A 15,587-nucleotide genomic window follows, 5' to 3' on the forward strand; every position below is an offset into this window, starting at 1 on the left:
GACACTCTTTTTAATGGATAGACATGTTTTGGCTGTAGTAAGAGTAAATGCACTTGGTGTCTTGGCGCTCTCATGGTTGGCAACTCTCAGTCTGAGTACTTAGAATACAATGACCAGCACTTAGTAAATACTCAGAAAACACTTGTGGAGTTAAATTTAAGTAGCCATTAATTCATGATCGAAAATTAAGTAAACAATTTCATTGATACCTGGGAATTAAGGGGAAATTTGTGAAATGTGTCCAATCTTTGGTTATTAAGTAGTATAGTTCAGACTTTGTGAAATGTTTCAGAGCATGTAGTATATTGATTTTAAGGGCCTTTTGAAGGTTATTGGTTGGCCATTTTAAACTTTGCCATTTTTTACATTTTCAGTTAATACATTTTGAACTCTTATGTTCCCAGAAAAGCAACACTTAATTTTATTTTGAATTGTACTAGATACTGACCTGTGTAAATTATTAAATTTATATAATGTCTGAATGACTTTTGCTGCCTATTTTAATGTTGAGATATCTTAAATAAAAATTGTTAGGAAGACAATGTACCCTAGATTTCAAAGGAAGGGTGGAAATGGGGGTATATAAGGCAGTGACAATAAGATTGTATAAAGTTGGCTCACTGTGTAATTTTCTAAAAGCAGACTAGTATTGTTTTAATACAGTATCATGCATATGATAAAAAGAAATCAAATCTAATAAAATGGAGACATACATAAATGGGGCTCAAAAAAGGAACTGCAAAAAAATCAGGTTAAGAGAGTATGAAGTTTTGGAGAAATAACCAGAGTGAACCTGTACAGCTCCTCTGCAAGGAATTCTGGAATGTAGAGTGTCATCTAAATTCATCCTGGCCCTGGCCAGCAGCTCCTGTCACCTGGTTTAAACATGGATGGGGACAATTGGGGTCCTGCAGCTGGAGTTAGGACTTTTAGTCTATCAATATATACATTTCTGTCAGATAAATTTTTACAGGCAGAATTGAAAGATGGAGATATTAAGCATTTACAGTGCCAAATATTATGTGTTCTGTAATACTTCCTTTGCAATTCTGAAGTTCAAAAAGCTCTTAAAATCAAGTTTAAAAAAATTTGTTCTTGTAAAACTTGATCTGAAATAATGGGACTCTGTATAGCATTATTTTTCATACTATTCATATTTCCCTCAGTGAAAATAGGATGTTCAGTTATGGAGTTCTGTCCCAGACTGCTTGTAGTACATGATATATGTACCACATTACCTTTGTAAGATATGAGAAATCCTAAATTCCAGAACATAGCTGGCTTTAAGAGTTTTGATTAAGGGCTTGGAGGTATGTATCACTTACACTCCTGTGTAAAAATGCTCATTCCCAACACCCTCACTAACAAAACTGGGCCTTGCTGCATTATTAATATATGAAAATAGCCAGTGATTTTAGGTATTATTAGCCTTAAAGGTTATGCAGTAAACTTAGATTTATAGGGTAACTTTCAGATCTGGAAGAGCAAAGTCATTACCTTAAATGACCCAGTCTCTGGCTTTGCACCTGTTTTAGTTACTTCCTTATACTTTACTTGGCTGGAAATTTGACAGTCTACATCAGGTTAGCAGTTTAAGTAATAGTATAGCTTGGCCCAAAGTACAATGTGACCTCTTTGAGAGTTGGATGATATTTTTGTGAGAAAAAGTAGTAGTAGTTCTAGATGATGGTCAAGTAGTTTAATAATTTTCATGTCAACAGCACTTGACTTCCTGATTATGGAACTAAGAATCATCTAATTAGGAAACAGGTGATAGTTTTTTAACTATTATTAGTACTCTGTATTATATACTTTTTCCTTATTTGTAATTCATTTGCCATACATTATAAATACTTATTTCCAAGTAATATTTTAAAATGAAACTTTAATGCAGTTGAAATTTCTTTTGATGAATGGTATTGGGTTTTGTTTTTTCCTCCTGGGGGTATCCAGTTGTTCCAGTGTTATTTGTTGGAATAACCCAGTCTTCTAATTTGAAGACTTCTTTATCATATCTAATACCTTTTTTTTTTTAACTTGAGTGTATTATATTTACTTATTTTTATTTACTTGGGTTTTGTTTACTTGCCTTTATTGTAGAGCTGTTAGTATATTTTAATATTTGATAAGTCATGAGGAAAAACTTGCCTCACTTTTGCTCAGATATCTTGTCAATTTTTGGGAGTTCTTCCAGATGAATCTTCTAAAAATTGGATTTGAATCTTCTGAAAATTTTTAAATTTACACATTTTGAAAACATTCATATTTGTATAATATGAAGTCTTCATGTAGTAATGCATTTCTCTATTTTATCATACTGTGTGTTTTTGTTTTTCAGTAAAATTATGTTTTTAAAGAACTTTATAAATGTATGCATATTGATGTGTTCTTTACTTTCCAAAATGTTTAAATTTTTTTATAGAAGACAAAAGGATAACTTAAAACTACAAATGTAATAAACTTTTAAAAGTGTTCCTTTTCTCATGTTTTATTTTTATGGTAATGTCTAAAGTTGAACTTCAAAAAAATGTAATTGATATGTAAGTCTGCTTAAACATTGTATTCTAAAAATGTACTGGCCTAGATACTCTGACTGATTTTTTTTTTTTTTTTTTTACTCCAGAGGATCCACTGAACATAGGATGTTGCCACAAAATCTACCTCGTGTGTTACTCTCTTTTGAGATGAACAGTTGCAAATTTGAGCAAGATGTGTGCAGACTGTGTTGAAAAACTCTGAAGAACCTAATTAACACAGGATGACCTAGTAGTGATTCTAAGCCTATAGCAAGATACTATTCATTAGTGAGTGTGTCAGTCTTGGTTCTGAATGCTGCAGATAACAGCAAGCAGAGTTTCTCCTTTCTTTATTTCTGAAGCATTCACTTGACCTTCCATCAGTAAGACTGACTTTATTCTAATCTGTTCCTGGAGATATTAATGGAATACAGTCATGTCCACTCAAGAGGAGAAGCAGATCAATACTGAATATGCTGTGTCCTTGTTGGAGCAGTTAAAATTGTTTTATGAACAGCAGTTGTTTACTGACATAGTGTTAATTGTTGAGGGCACTGAATTCCCTTGTCATAAGATGGTTCTTGCAACATGTAGCTCTTATTTTAGGTAAGTACTTTTAATCTTGGTTAGTTTGTAATTTCAAGTGCAGAATGTTAGTTTGTTTTAACCTTTTGATAGAAATTATTTTAAACACTATTTAAATTTAAAAAAATTAGATATCTTAATGTTTTGCCTAACTCTTCTATTTGGGTGATAAAGTGCTTGCCAGTCACCTCCTTGTGTGTGTAAATAAGGGACAGGCAAGGGAAGTTTTTACAAAGATTAAATAAAAGAAATTTGAAATTAAGGTTAAGTTTAATGATGCGGAAGCAAAAAGGTTCAGAATACAGTACTGTTTTTTTCATTGAAAGAGAAAGGAAAATGAATGGTGTAATTTTCACTTACTCATAAGATTTTAAAATGTTAAATTTAGAAAATGGTCTTTGTTTATAAATTTAAGAGTTACCGTATACTTAATAATAACTTCTAGAAGATAATTGGTAGTGTTTAGATGTGTTAAGGACTTTTTTTCCTTTGAAAAAATGAATTTTTTGCTCACTGTTGGTTACTTTTATCATTTGTGATATCTTTTTAGCTTTACCAGACTCCTTCCCAGATTGAAATAGTTAATAACTGATAATGTTGTTCTCTGTGCCTCAGAATTTAGAAGTTGATTTGTTTGTTAATTATAAATAAAACTTTACATTTTTATGATCTTTTACAACTTTTCATCTTTTTAAGGTAGGTTTTCCTTTGTTATGTATTTCAGGGGAGGAATAGAATTAAGGCATAGAAATTCCTATGGTCACTGCCCTTAGGTTGAATTTGTACTTAATATTTGAAAGGGACAGAGTGAATAAAGATGAATTAAATGTGCACTGGTATATTTGTACAACAAATCTTAGCTGGCTTAAGTGGCTAACATCAATGAAAGTTACTTTCTGCTGCTTTTTAGTGGCAGCTATAGACAGGACAGGTATAATCTTAACTTTTCAAGGCTAACATAGAGGAAGGTGTAGAAACTTCACATTCCTCAGTATAACACATCTCACGATGATTATAGAAGCTTACGCCCAGATTGCCTTGTCAGTTGCTTTGCTGTGCCTGCCATTTTTTCAGGTTTAGCTGTGGATATTTCATAGTTTCAGACATTGAAATTATTTTTATCTTAGAAAACTTAACATATTTGCAAACAGTAATTCTAGAAAACCTAATGGACCTAGAGAGGATCCTCGGAATCCTCCCTTGTTTCTACAGATAGAGATTCTTGGATTTCAAACCCAGAAGTAACGATTCTTCTGGGTCTAACTCTGGGTCTGAGTTAGAGTTTCAGGATTTGTATATTTTAAGAGCTTCCCAGATGATTGTGATTGTCAGGATTGTTTTTGTTTTTTCATCTCCATTGGCTTAGTAGATAGTGTCAGGAATTCAGAGTTACAGATTCAGTCAAACCTAGGTCCATTAATTCTCCCTTTTTAATGGCTTTTAATTACGAATTGATTATTCTTTATTGGAAAGCTTTATGACTTGTGGATTTTCAGATTGGTATTTGTAATCATAGAATCTTTTGTGGTTATTACCCTAGTAGCTGTCTTGTGTAACTTTTAAACCTATGCAGAAATTCTATTTACTTAATTGTCATCTTGATAAGGAAGGTAACACATGCGATTACAGGTTAGGTGTCTTACCTTTTTTTTCTTCCTTGTTAACTTTATTTTTTATTGTATAGATAACACTCTATTCTCTAAATTCTCTAGCCATGAGGTTATTCTTTATCTTTTAACTAATTGGGTTGGAATTGGCTTCCTGGAAGACTAAATAAAAAGTTTAAGTATTTCATTAGCATCACAATTTTAAAAGCAACACAATCTCTTTAAGGCTGCTGTTATTAATTTATCACTAGTTCCCTTCTTTAGCATCTTTGGTGTTCTAAGCAAATCACATTTGCTAAATGTGATTTCCTAAAGCACATCAGATAATAGGGATTTGAAATAATAGAAAGAATAGTTCTGCCCATGTCTGGGATTAAACCCATCCATGTTTACAATCCTGTGTCTGGGCCAGTTTCATAATCCACAAGACCAAAACACATATATTAATTTTTCCTCCCATATATATCTTTTCTCAGGACTGGATAGATAATTATTATTGTGTATTCCCACAATAATAACTTGATCTTTTCCCAGGTTTCTTCAACTGGATTCTGCTTTCAAGTTTGTAGATTTTCAGTATCCTTACATATGTTGCTATCAATTTAACCATTAGAAATTTACTATGAGAAATTTTGTCCTTTGAACTAGGTACCTTCTTTTGTAGTTTACCAGTTCCATTCCAAGAATAAAAAAAAACTTCTAAAATCCCAAGAACCTCTGAAGTAATAGTTTCTACTTCTTAGTAACATATACAGTAGACCCCAAGTGAAAGGGATTACTTGAAAATTACTCAGCACCTCTCTCACCATGGTAATTCAGCCTGCTATAATATTGTGCAATTCAGTATTTATTCTTTTCTTTAAAAAGCCTGTTTCAGATTTTTATGATCAAGTTGGCTGAGCTTCCCCTAGTGTCTCGTGTTTGGGAAGCATAGATCCTTCACAGAAGTCCTTTATTCTGGTATCTGAAACCATAGCCTGGAATAACCAGTCGGTGTCATCTGTATAGTCCAGCTGTTCTCTTACCCTACTTCCTCTTCCAAAGTTAACTACTTTTTATTGGAACAGATAAAAAGCACATGACCCCTAATCTTCCATTTTTACTCAGATCTCTTGTAATTCTCTTTCAGGTTGCTTTTGGTTATCTCCCGTGTGAGAGAAGTGACTTGTGAAACAAGTGACACCAGTAGTCTTAGGTGTTTTTATTAGAGTTTTCTTGTTACATCTTGGATATTTTTCAAGAATAATTCCTGTTCTCCTTTACTTTGATTAGGTTTATTTATGGCCATTCTGTATTCTTTGGGAGGCAGTTTTTGATTGATATTTTTGCCACTTTTCCATTCCCTAACTGCCTCAAGTTAGTTGCTGTTCTTACTGCTCTTTGTAAGCTACACCAGAAGTCACCAGTGCTTTTCTAATTGCTTTTGCTACCTTTGTTACCCTTGACACTCTAGTTTTTGACACCCTGCTTCTCTTGCCCAGAGTAGCATTATACTGACTGGCTTGTTCTTATTTCTTTGATGAATGTTTCTCAACCTTTTGTCATTCTTACTTTTTCTTCTAATAGAACTCTACCTCAGGTTGGTCATTGGGAATCTAGGTGGGTTTTTCTTTTAGTTTTTTAGTCTCTCTCATGTAACTTACTTGGCTTTAACACATGACATTTTGTAAATAATTCACAGTCTGTTGCATTAATGCCTGACCTTCTTCATAGTTTCAGTAATATTAAATACTTAACTGATTATTATATTATTTCTGTTTGACTCAGCTGCCTACACCTTCAATTAAACATATCTAAAATTTAACTCACCTTTTTTACAAGATTAACTTTTTTCCTCCATCTTACAATTTTCCTCTCAATGGTTAACAATATTTTTTTTCATTTACTTGAAAATAAAGAGCTAGCTTTGATTCTTTTCCTGTCTAAGAAAGGAGCAGCAAAGAACGAGATGGTTAGATAGCATCACCCCCTCAATGAACGTGAATTGGAGCAAATTCTGGGAGATAGTTGAGGACGGAGGAGCCTGGCATGCTGCAGTCCACAGGGTCGCAGAGTCAGACACAACTTAGCAACTAAAAAACAACAGTCTGCTTCCTACTCTTATTGCCAGTGTTCAGAAAATCACCTGATCTTGTTTGGTTTTTTGTAAAAGCTTTTGTATCCATTTCTGCCATCCTCAGTCAGGTGGTTCTTACTTCTAACATAGATTTACGGTAGCCTAGAAAGCAGTTTTCTGGTCTCCAGCCTTTGGCTCTTGAGATCTGTCAGTACAGAGTACTCATTCTAGAATATGTTTTATTATGCTAGTGAATCCATGCTCAGAACCCTTCAGCATTCTTCATTATCTACAGGGAAGTTCAGTAAAAAGTTTTGGCTTTGCTGTTGGGCTTGCATGATCTTACCCCCGACGCAGGATTGAACCCAGGCCCAAGCAGTGAAAGCACTGGGTCCTAACCATTGAACTGCCAGGGAATTCCCTCTTGGGTCTCATTTTAAAAGCCTCTGTGATCTAAATGCCTGAACCTCTTAGGTTCAGCTGTACCCCCCCAAAAAAGTTCTTTTGTTGTACCCTGACTCACTACTTCATCCACTTTAAGGCATTTCTCACTTGTCCTTGAGGTGCCCAGGCTGTTTGTTGTGACGCCACACTTCAGATCTCTATAGGCTTTTCTCTACGTACAGTAATACTGTTTGCATTTTTTTTTTCATCTCTCCCCTATATGTGGACATTTTAGTTTGTATTCTTCATAACATAATTGCCTTTACAGCATATTTTCTTGCATGTAATAAATTTTTAGGAAACTGTCCTGTATATTTTTAGGATATTATTTGAGTAAATTGAAATTTTAACAGCTTTGTTGAGAGCTAATTTATATACAATTAAGTATTTCAGTATATTTAAAGAGCTGTACAACCATCTCTACAATCTAATTTGAAATATTTCCATCACTTTATGCCCACTTATAGTCAGTCACTCACCTTTCTTACCCATGGCCCTAGGTAACTACTAATCTCCCTTCTGCCTCTGTATATTTGCTTTTGGGGGATATTTCATATAAATGGAATCATATAGGATGTGGACTTTTGGATCTGCCTTTCACTGACCATACTGATCTTAAGGTTTACCTGTGAACATATTAAAGAGTTCCTTTTATTGCTAAATTCCATTGTGTGACTATAAGGAGTAAATTAATTTTGATATTATCATTCAGAATGGCATAGTGGAATAGTTTGGTATAGCTTTGGCACTGGATTATACTTTTCTGTTGCCTCCCTCAAAAGTTTTTCCTGTAAGTTGTCCATCAGCAAATACCCTAAATAAACATTCTATGTGGTCTAGTTTGGGTGGTTTTTTTTTTTAGCTCTACTTTTGTTTCCCCCTCCCACCCTTACTGTAGGGCCATGTTCATGAGTGGACTAAGTGAAAGCAAACAGACACACATACACCTGAGGAATGTGGATTCAGCCACCTTACAGATAATAATAACCTATACATACACGGGTAACTTGGCAATAAATGACAGCACTGTAGAACAGCTTTATGAAACAGCTTGCTTCCTGCAGGTAAGCAGTTTTTTCTCTCACTTGTATGTGTTAACTGTGGTTTATTTTTCTTAAGAAACATTGTTTCATCAGTGATGTCTTATAGCTATGTAATTTTATTGCAGATTTTAGAATGTAAAGTTTTTCTTCTCGTTTTAAAAGGTGTAAAAGAAAAACAATAGAATTTGATCGTCTAGTAAACTTAGTTTTATGATGGGAACTTTACTGAAAAGATAGGTGAAAATTTCATATTAGTTTCATATTCTGCCTAGTATACCACAGAATTTAGATCTTAAGTAAAAAGTTTTTAACAGTGTTACTAAATTTAAACGCTTTTGTGTTTTGGCTAAAAGCTTAGATATGCTAATTTTTGATGGTATTACTTTTCATGGAAAATGTCAAGATTATTAAGTTATCGTACAAATATTTGTAATAGCATGAGAACACACTGAGCTATTAAGAATTAAACTAAAATAAAAAGTGATGATATATTTACATATGATAGGCTATTTCACTCTCTCACTCTTTGTTTCCCCTTCAACATTTTTATTATTTATTTTTGGCCATGCCATGTGGCTTGTGGAATCTTAGTTTCTGAACCAGGGATGGAACCTGTGCTCCCTGCAGTGGAAGCAGAGTCTTATCACTGGACCAGCAGGGACTCCCACCCTTCAACATTTCTTTTTAAATTTTAAGAGGCATATAAAAATATTTTCCAGGACTTCTGGTGGTCCATTGGTTAAGAATCCACACTTCCACTGCAGGGGATATAGGCTTGATCCCTGGCCGGGAAACTAAGATCCCACATGCTGTATGATGTGACTAAATAAATATTTTTCTCATTTCCTTTCCTATTTGGAATAATTCTTTGTATTTTCAGAAATAAGTTTCTCCAAAGGGAGAATCATCAAACTGAAGGTTAAATTTTGGTAGCATAGTTCATGATATCTAGTGGGTACTGGATAAATGCTTGCTGAATAAACATCAGTGATATTGGTTGAGCACCAGTTTAAGTAGCTTTCCTCCTTTTTAGTTTGTACTCTTCTCCCTGCCTCCCAATTGTGCAGTGTCCTACTGTACCTGTAATTCTGGGGAAACTGAAGCCCATGGTAGCTTCCTGGTGCTTTACAATGGAAGACATTGATATCCTGAATCCAAACCTAAAAGGGAGAAATGCCTACTCTAAGCACTGCCTTCTATAATTTAAATGATTTCATTACTTTTTTTAAAAGCCAAGAACTAAAAGAAGGTATTTTTAGAATTGCTAAATAATTGAGGAATTTTAAGAAATATGGGTTTCAGAACACTGTTACTGTAAATAGTGACATCTTTCCTTATTTTTTTTTTAATCATGTTAATGAAACCCTTAGACATAGGCTTACCCAAATGCAAACCCAGACTCTGCCTCCATGACTAAGGTTGCCCTGGCAAGTCTGGGATGGGGCATTTTATGACTGCCAACATGGCTTTCACTATTAACTGCATGAAATGTTTTTATATGCCAGATACTATACTGATGCTATATATCGGTTCTCATCTAATCCTAAAATAATCAATCACTTAAAGGATTTCCCCATTTTATGCAGGAGAAAGCTGAGGCTTAGAGAAGAAAGCTACTTGTCTGATATTATACAAGTGTTGACTGGCCTATCCAAGTTTTGAATCCAAGCAACGTGACTTCTTATCACAAACTGTTTCTAGTTAATCACTGTGATCTGGAATAAATATAGTAGGTAGCACTTGTAACTCAACTGAGATCTGTTTTGTCTTGAGAAAAAACAAATCTAGGAAACTTTGAGTGGCTAAGATGGTTGTTAAATGTAGATTATTTATAACTCCACTTGACTGTTTTCTTTTGATTGGTTATCCTAGTGCACCAGGTAAGAAAGGCAAATAACCATCGTTAGGCATTGTGTATTTCTGCCTTTTTATGAATATCTTATACATGTTGACAAAACCAGATTCTCACTTCTCAACAATAATCATTTCCTATACCAATTTACATTGTTCTTACTTGGTTTTTTCAGTTACATATTTTTTAAAGCCTAAAAGTATTTAACTTATGCATGAATTTCCTTACCTTTAGGCTGTTTAGGTTTTTAAGAGCCGTTTATTGGGGGGTCTTGTTTTTGTGCAGCATGTGGGATATGGGATTTTAGTTCCCTGACCAGGGATCAAACCCGCATCCCCTGCAGTGGAAGCTCAGACTCTTAAACACTGGGGAAGTCCCCAAGAGCCTATCTAATGTTATACTACTGACTCCTAAATAGGGCAGTTAAGTAGGCCACTAGACAGGAAGAAAAATGCAAAACAATACATAGTGAAAGTCGCTTAGTTGTGTCCGACTCTTTGTGACCCCATGAACTGTAGCCTGCCAGGCTCCTCTGTCCATGGAATTCTCCAGGCCAGAATACTGGAGTGGGTAGCCATTCCTTTCTCCAACCAAGAGATCGAACCCAGGTCTCCCGCATTGCAGACGAATTCTTTACCTTCTGAGCCACCAGGAAAGCCCCTGCACAGTCTTCTAGTTTTTTATTACTGGAAGACACTATCTCTTAGCCCAAACATGTGTACCTAAAAATAAAACTACAGTATAAGGATCTGATTAATACACTTGTGTGTTACATAACAAATGTTTAGCTTGCCTTTATCAGCCTTGTTTTTCCCCCATTTTTAGGTAGAAGATGTGTTACAACGTTGTCGAGAATATTTAATTAAAAAAATAAATGCAGAGAATTGTGTGCGATTATTGAGTTTTGCTGATCTGTTCAGCTGTGAGGAATTAAAACAAAGTGCTAAAAGGATGGTGGAGCACAAGTTCACGGCTGTGTATCATCAGGAAGCTTTCATGCAGCTGTCACATGATCTACTGATAGACATTCTCAGTAGTGACAATTTAAATGTAGAAAAGGAGGAGACAGTTCGTGAAGCTGCTATGCTGTGGCTGGAGTACAACACAGAATCACGATCCCAGTATTTGTCTTCGGTTCTTAGCCAAATCAGAATTGATGCACTTTCAGAAGTAACACAGAGAGCTTGGTTTCAAGGTCTGCCACCCAATGATAAGTCAGTTGTTGTTCAAGGTCTGTATAAGTCCATGCCCAAGTTTTTCAAACCAAGACTTGGAATGACTAAAGAGGAGATGATGATTTTCATTGAAGCATCTTCAGAAAATCCTTGTAGTCTTTACTCTTCAGTCTGTTACAGTCCCCAAGCAGAAAAAGTTTACAAGCTATGCAGCCCACCAGCTGATTTACATAAGGTTGGGACCGTTGTAACACCTGATAATGACATCTATATAGCAGGTGGTCAGGTTCCTCTGAAAAACACAAAAACAAATCACAGTAAAACAAGCAAACTTCAGACTGCCTTTAGAACTGTGAATTGCTTTTATTGGTTTGATGCACAGCAAAATACCTGGTTTCCAAAGACCCCGATGCTCTTTGTCCGCGTAAAGCCATCTTTGGTTTGCTGTGAAGGCTATATCTATGCAATCGGAGGAGATAGTGTGGGTGGAGAACTTAATCGGAGGACTGTAGAAAGATATGACACTGAGAAGGATGAATGGACAATGGTAAGCCCTTTGCCTTGTGCTTGGCAGTGGAGTGCAGCAGTTGTAGTTCATGACTGCATTTATGTGATGACCCTGAACCTCATGTATTGTTATTTTCCAAGGTCTGATTCATGGGTAGAAATGGCCATGAGACAGACGAGCAGGTCTTTTGCTTCAGCTGCAGCTTTCGGTGATAAAATTTTCTATATCGGAGGGTTGCACATTGCTACCAATTCTGGCATAAGACTCCCCTCTGGCACTGTAGATGGGTCTTCAGTAACTGTGGAAGTCTATGATGTGAATAAAAATGAGTGGAAAATGGCAGCCAACATCCCTGCTAAGAGGTACTCAGATCCCTGTGTGAGAGCTGTTGTAATCTCAAATTCTCTGTGTGTGTTTATGCGAGAAACCCACTTAAATGAGAGAGCTAAATACGTCACTTACCAATACGATCTGGAACTTGACCGGTGGTCTCTGCGGCAACATATATCTGAACGTGTACTCTGGGACCTAGGGAGAGATTTTCGATGCACTGTGGGGAAACTGTATCCATCCTGCCTTGAAGAATCTCCATGGAAACCACCAACGTACCTTTTTTCACCGGATGGAACAGAGGAGTTTGAAATGGATGGAGAGATGGTTGCACTACCGCCTGTATAGTCAGGAGTTCAGGGAGTGCACGCTTCATCTGTTTGCTTTGTCATTTTCTTTGCTTAATGAGAGACTATGAAAGGACTGACTATGAGTACATAAAAAAAATCTATCTTTGATAAATTTTATTTTTATGCCCTACTTAATATTTGCATCAGTATAATATATATCAGTGAGTCTTAAAGATATGCTTCCATAATGAAATAGATTATCCAATAATTGAGAAACTTTTATGTGTATCATGAGAGCATAACAATCTGAATTATCTAACATTGTTAGCCCTGTGTATGTACAGTTCCAGAAGTTCACTTATTAGTTTCCTGTTCCTAGTGTGGTATATCGCAAATTGTGCTGAGGTTATTTTAGTATATGTATTTCATTCCCGTGCTTCTGTTTTGAAGTCCTGGAATATAGTTTTTTTCAGTGTAGTTAACTGAGCTGCACTTAACACTAGTGTCCATGTTGGCATAGAAATGTTGTCTAAATCCTATAGTTGAGGAAGATCTTCCATTTTATGGTATTGCACAGGGAAAGTATGACTGCAGGATCAGTCTAACTATATACTATTAGGTGCATGTACTCTCTTTTCACTAACTTATACTTGTCTATCTAGAATACAGGTCTTCCAGTCAGCTGGTCATTTACCAGGTGTGGACTTAAGTTGCTGGGCTTGCAATAAGAATTGCTAGTCCCTCATTGTGCGGGTCTGTGTGGAGCTTTAATCAGTAAATGCCTCCACTTTCTGTATTACATTAACATTGGCTCATGCATATAACTACCTGCTGCTGTTGTATTTCTCCATCTTAAAGATTTAGAGTGGGTTAACCAGGTCATTACATCTTAATTTAATAAGCATTACTGTAGAGTGATTGTGTATAGATATTTGTTAGCTGTCAGGGTGTGTTTTTTTTAACCTGTTGTGTGTGGGGGGGTAGGATTAGAAAGGTGAACTGTTCAGGAATTCTCTGCACTAGCAGTGCAGAAGAGCAGATAACTAGTGCTGCTCTGGCATTAATCCCAGGAACCACTAGCAGTAGCGGGCCGCCGCCAATCTAACATGAGCACAGGTGCTTCATGACAAACATTACTAGCATGTTCAACTGCATAATGTTCTGGCACTGTATTTTGAATGACATTAATTTATTAAATAAATTGTATATATTCAAAATCTGTTTTTCTTTTGTGATGTGAATGGTGTGATTGTAGTTTTATGGGATCAGCTTAGTTTGTTACAGGTGATTTCTTCAGAACTTTGTTTGAGATTATATGTATATTTGTCCGATTTGAGCCTTACTGTAGCAACATAAATTACAGCTCAATGACTGCCTTCAACCGTAGTTGCCTATTAGAATCATCTCTGGGTACTTTTGAAAAAACTTGGGATGATGCCTAAGCCTCATCCCAAACAAAGGAAACCACAGTCTGTACACTCTTCAAAGCAATAGTCTTTTGGAACCCCATTGGTTTAGGCCTTAAATATAAAGGTTTGATTCTAGATTACCTAGATTTGATTCTGGTCTTCCTAGAGTATATAATTGATTACGTTTACAAACCTTAACTGCTGCCCACTCCTTATTGAGTGAAGTCCAAATTAGGTCTGTTTTAAAATTATAGAAATTCAAAGAAAAAATCCTGAGAGAAGCCTACAGTTTTAACTGGAGCTGCTTAACAAAGTACCCTATACATAGTTATTACATTCAGCTTCTTTTCAGGCAAGAAAATGGAATAAAGTATTTAAAGTGTTTAGAGTAAAAGTCTAGCAACACAGAATTCTGTGTCCTGCAAAATTATCCTAAAGTGAAGGAAAAATAAAGATTGTTGGCAGTTCTCCAAACTTCTTTGCCTTACTGTCACTTTTATAACTTGTGGCAAACTCTGACTAGTTTTTGCCACTGTTACCCCACTGAAACTTGAATTTTTTTTAAGTCCAGAGGATAATTTGCTCATTTTACATTGAAACATGAGAGTATTTTACACTGTTTGAACATTTTATGAGACTCTAAACTGCAGTTGTCACATTATGCTCCTCTGGTTTTCTCCCCCCACCTACCCCCAGAGCCTTTTTCTCAGACCGTTGCTGATTTCACCTCTAACCATATCTTACATATGCCCTAAACAAAACTCTTCACTTCAATGATTTCTGCTGATTCTCTTCAGCCCAGATCTTCACCTGAGCCAAACTTGGATACAGTTTGAACTGGAGCTGCTTAACAAAGTACCATAGATTAGGCTGCTTATAAAGCAGAAATTTCTTACAGTTCTGGAGGCTGGAAGTTCAAGGTCAGGGTGCCAGCATGGTTAGATTCTGACAAATTCCTCTTCTTACTTGCAGACTGCCAACTTTGTATCCTCCTGTGGCAGAAAGATTCAGTAATCTCTTGGGTCGCTTCTTACAAGGGCACTAGTCAGATTCATGAGGGTTCCACCCTCGTGATGAAATTAGTGGCCTCACCTCCCAACACCCAGTTGGGATTAGAGTTTCAACAAATTTTGGAAGGACACAAACAGTCCATACTTGTTTTCAAAGTTATCTCAAATTCAACATTTTTATTTCTCCACCCACACCCTCATGTTTGGTTCTGGTTATGTCAGTAAATGGCACCATCATCCATCCTGTTGCTTAAGCCAGAATCTTGGATGTTAACTGACTTGTTCCTCTTGCTCACCTCCATATCCTGTCAGTCACAAGGCCTTATAGGTTCTCTTTAAGTATCTCTTGAATTCATCCTTACTTCCAACACATTAATCTAGAGCTGTTTTCATCTCTCACCTGGAGGAAAAAAGCTTTATCAAGCTGCTTTAAGGCACAGCACGTAATTCTGTGGCCTTTGTGTAGAACATTTCATGACCCCCAAAACCCATACCCACCCTCCATTCCCCTCCAAATGATCTCTAAGGATACCTTCTTTGCTCACACTTTCTCCACAGTGCAATAGTTTTCATTTAATTTTGCTTAGAACATTCATTGTCCTTAGAATGAAGCTCAAGTTCCTTTCCAATTTACAAGACCTTTATATTTTGGTCTTTGCTTGCTTTTCTGACCTAATTTTCCTCACAGTTTACAGCTCACTAAATTTAAGATTTTTTGTTATCTTAATGGGCCTTGTCTTCCACAGTTTTTTCTGCCTCAAA

The 15,587-nt window shown here is 35.9% G+C and overlaps 2 protein-coding genes across 2 annotated transcripts in view; both read left to right on the forward strand.

The window, feature by feature from the left end:
- LOC122437808 (translation initiation factor IF-2-like) overlaps positions 1-2,748 on the forward strand; it is a 19,109-nt gene extending 16,361 nt beyond the window's left edge. The window contains exon 4 of the mRNA XM_043462334.1: positions 2,615-2,748. Within this exon, the coding sequence (XP_043318269.1) occupies positions 2,615-2,729 (115 nt within the window). The 3' untranslated portion in view covers positions 2,730-2,748. The remainder of the gene's footprint in view (positions 1-2,614) is intronic.
- On the forward strand, positions 2,620-13,623 carry KBTBD2 (kelch repeat and BTB domain containing 2). The gene is made up of 3 exons (XM_043463248.1): positions 2,620-3,122; positions 8,107-8,272; positions 10,929-13,623. The coding sequence occupies exons 1-3, from the start codon at positions 2,953-2,955 to the stop codon at positions 12,462-12,464; spliced, it is 1,872 nt and encodes a 623-aa protein (XP_043319183.1). The 5' UTR covers positions 2,620-2,952; the 3' UTR covers positions 12,465-13,623.
- Positions 13,624-15,587: the final 1,964 nt, after the last annotated feature.

Source organism: Cervus canadensis, chromosome 3 (genome assembly GCF_019320065.1).
Source record: "Cervus canadensis isolate Bull #8, Minnesota chromosome 3, ASM1932006v1, whole genome shotgun sequence".
Taxonomy (NCBI): Eukaryota; Metazoa; Chordata; class Mammalia; order Artiodactyla; family Cervidae; genus Cervus; species Cervus canadensis.

Coding starts and splice junctions, on each gene's coding strand:
- KBTBD2 (XM_043463248.1), top strand. CDS start 2,953: ATGTCCACTCAAGAGGAGAAGCAGATCAATACTGAATATGCTGTGTCC. Junction 3,123..8,106: donor ACATGTAGCTCTTATTTTAG/GTAAGTACTTTT, acceptor CCCTTACTGTAG/GGCCATGTTCATGAGTGGAC. Junction 8,273..10,928: donor AAACAGCTTGCTTCCTGCAG/GTAAGCAGTTTT, acceptor CCCCATTTTTAG/GTAGAAGATGTGTTACAACG.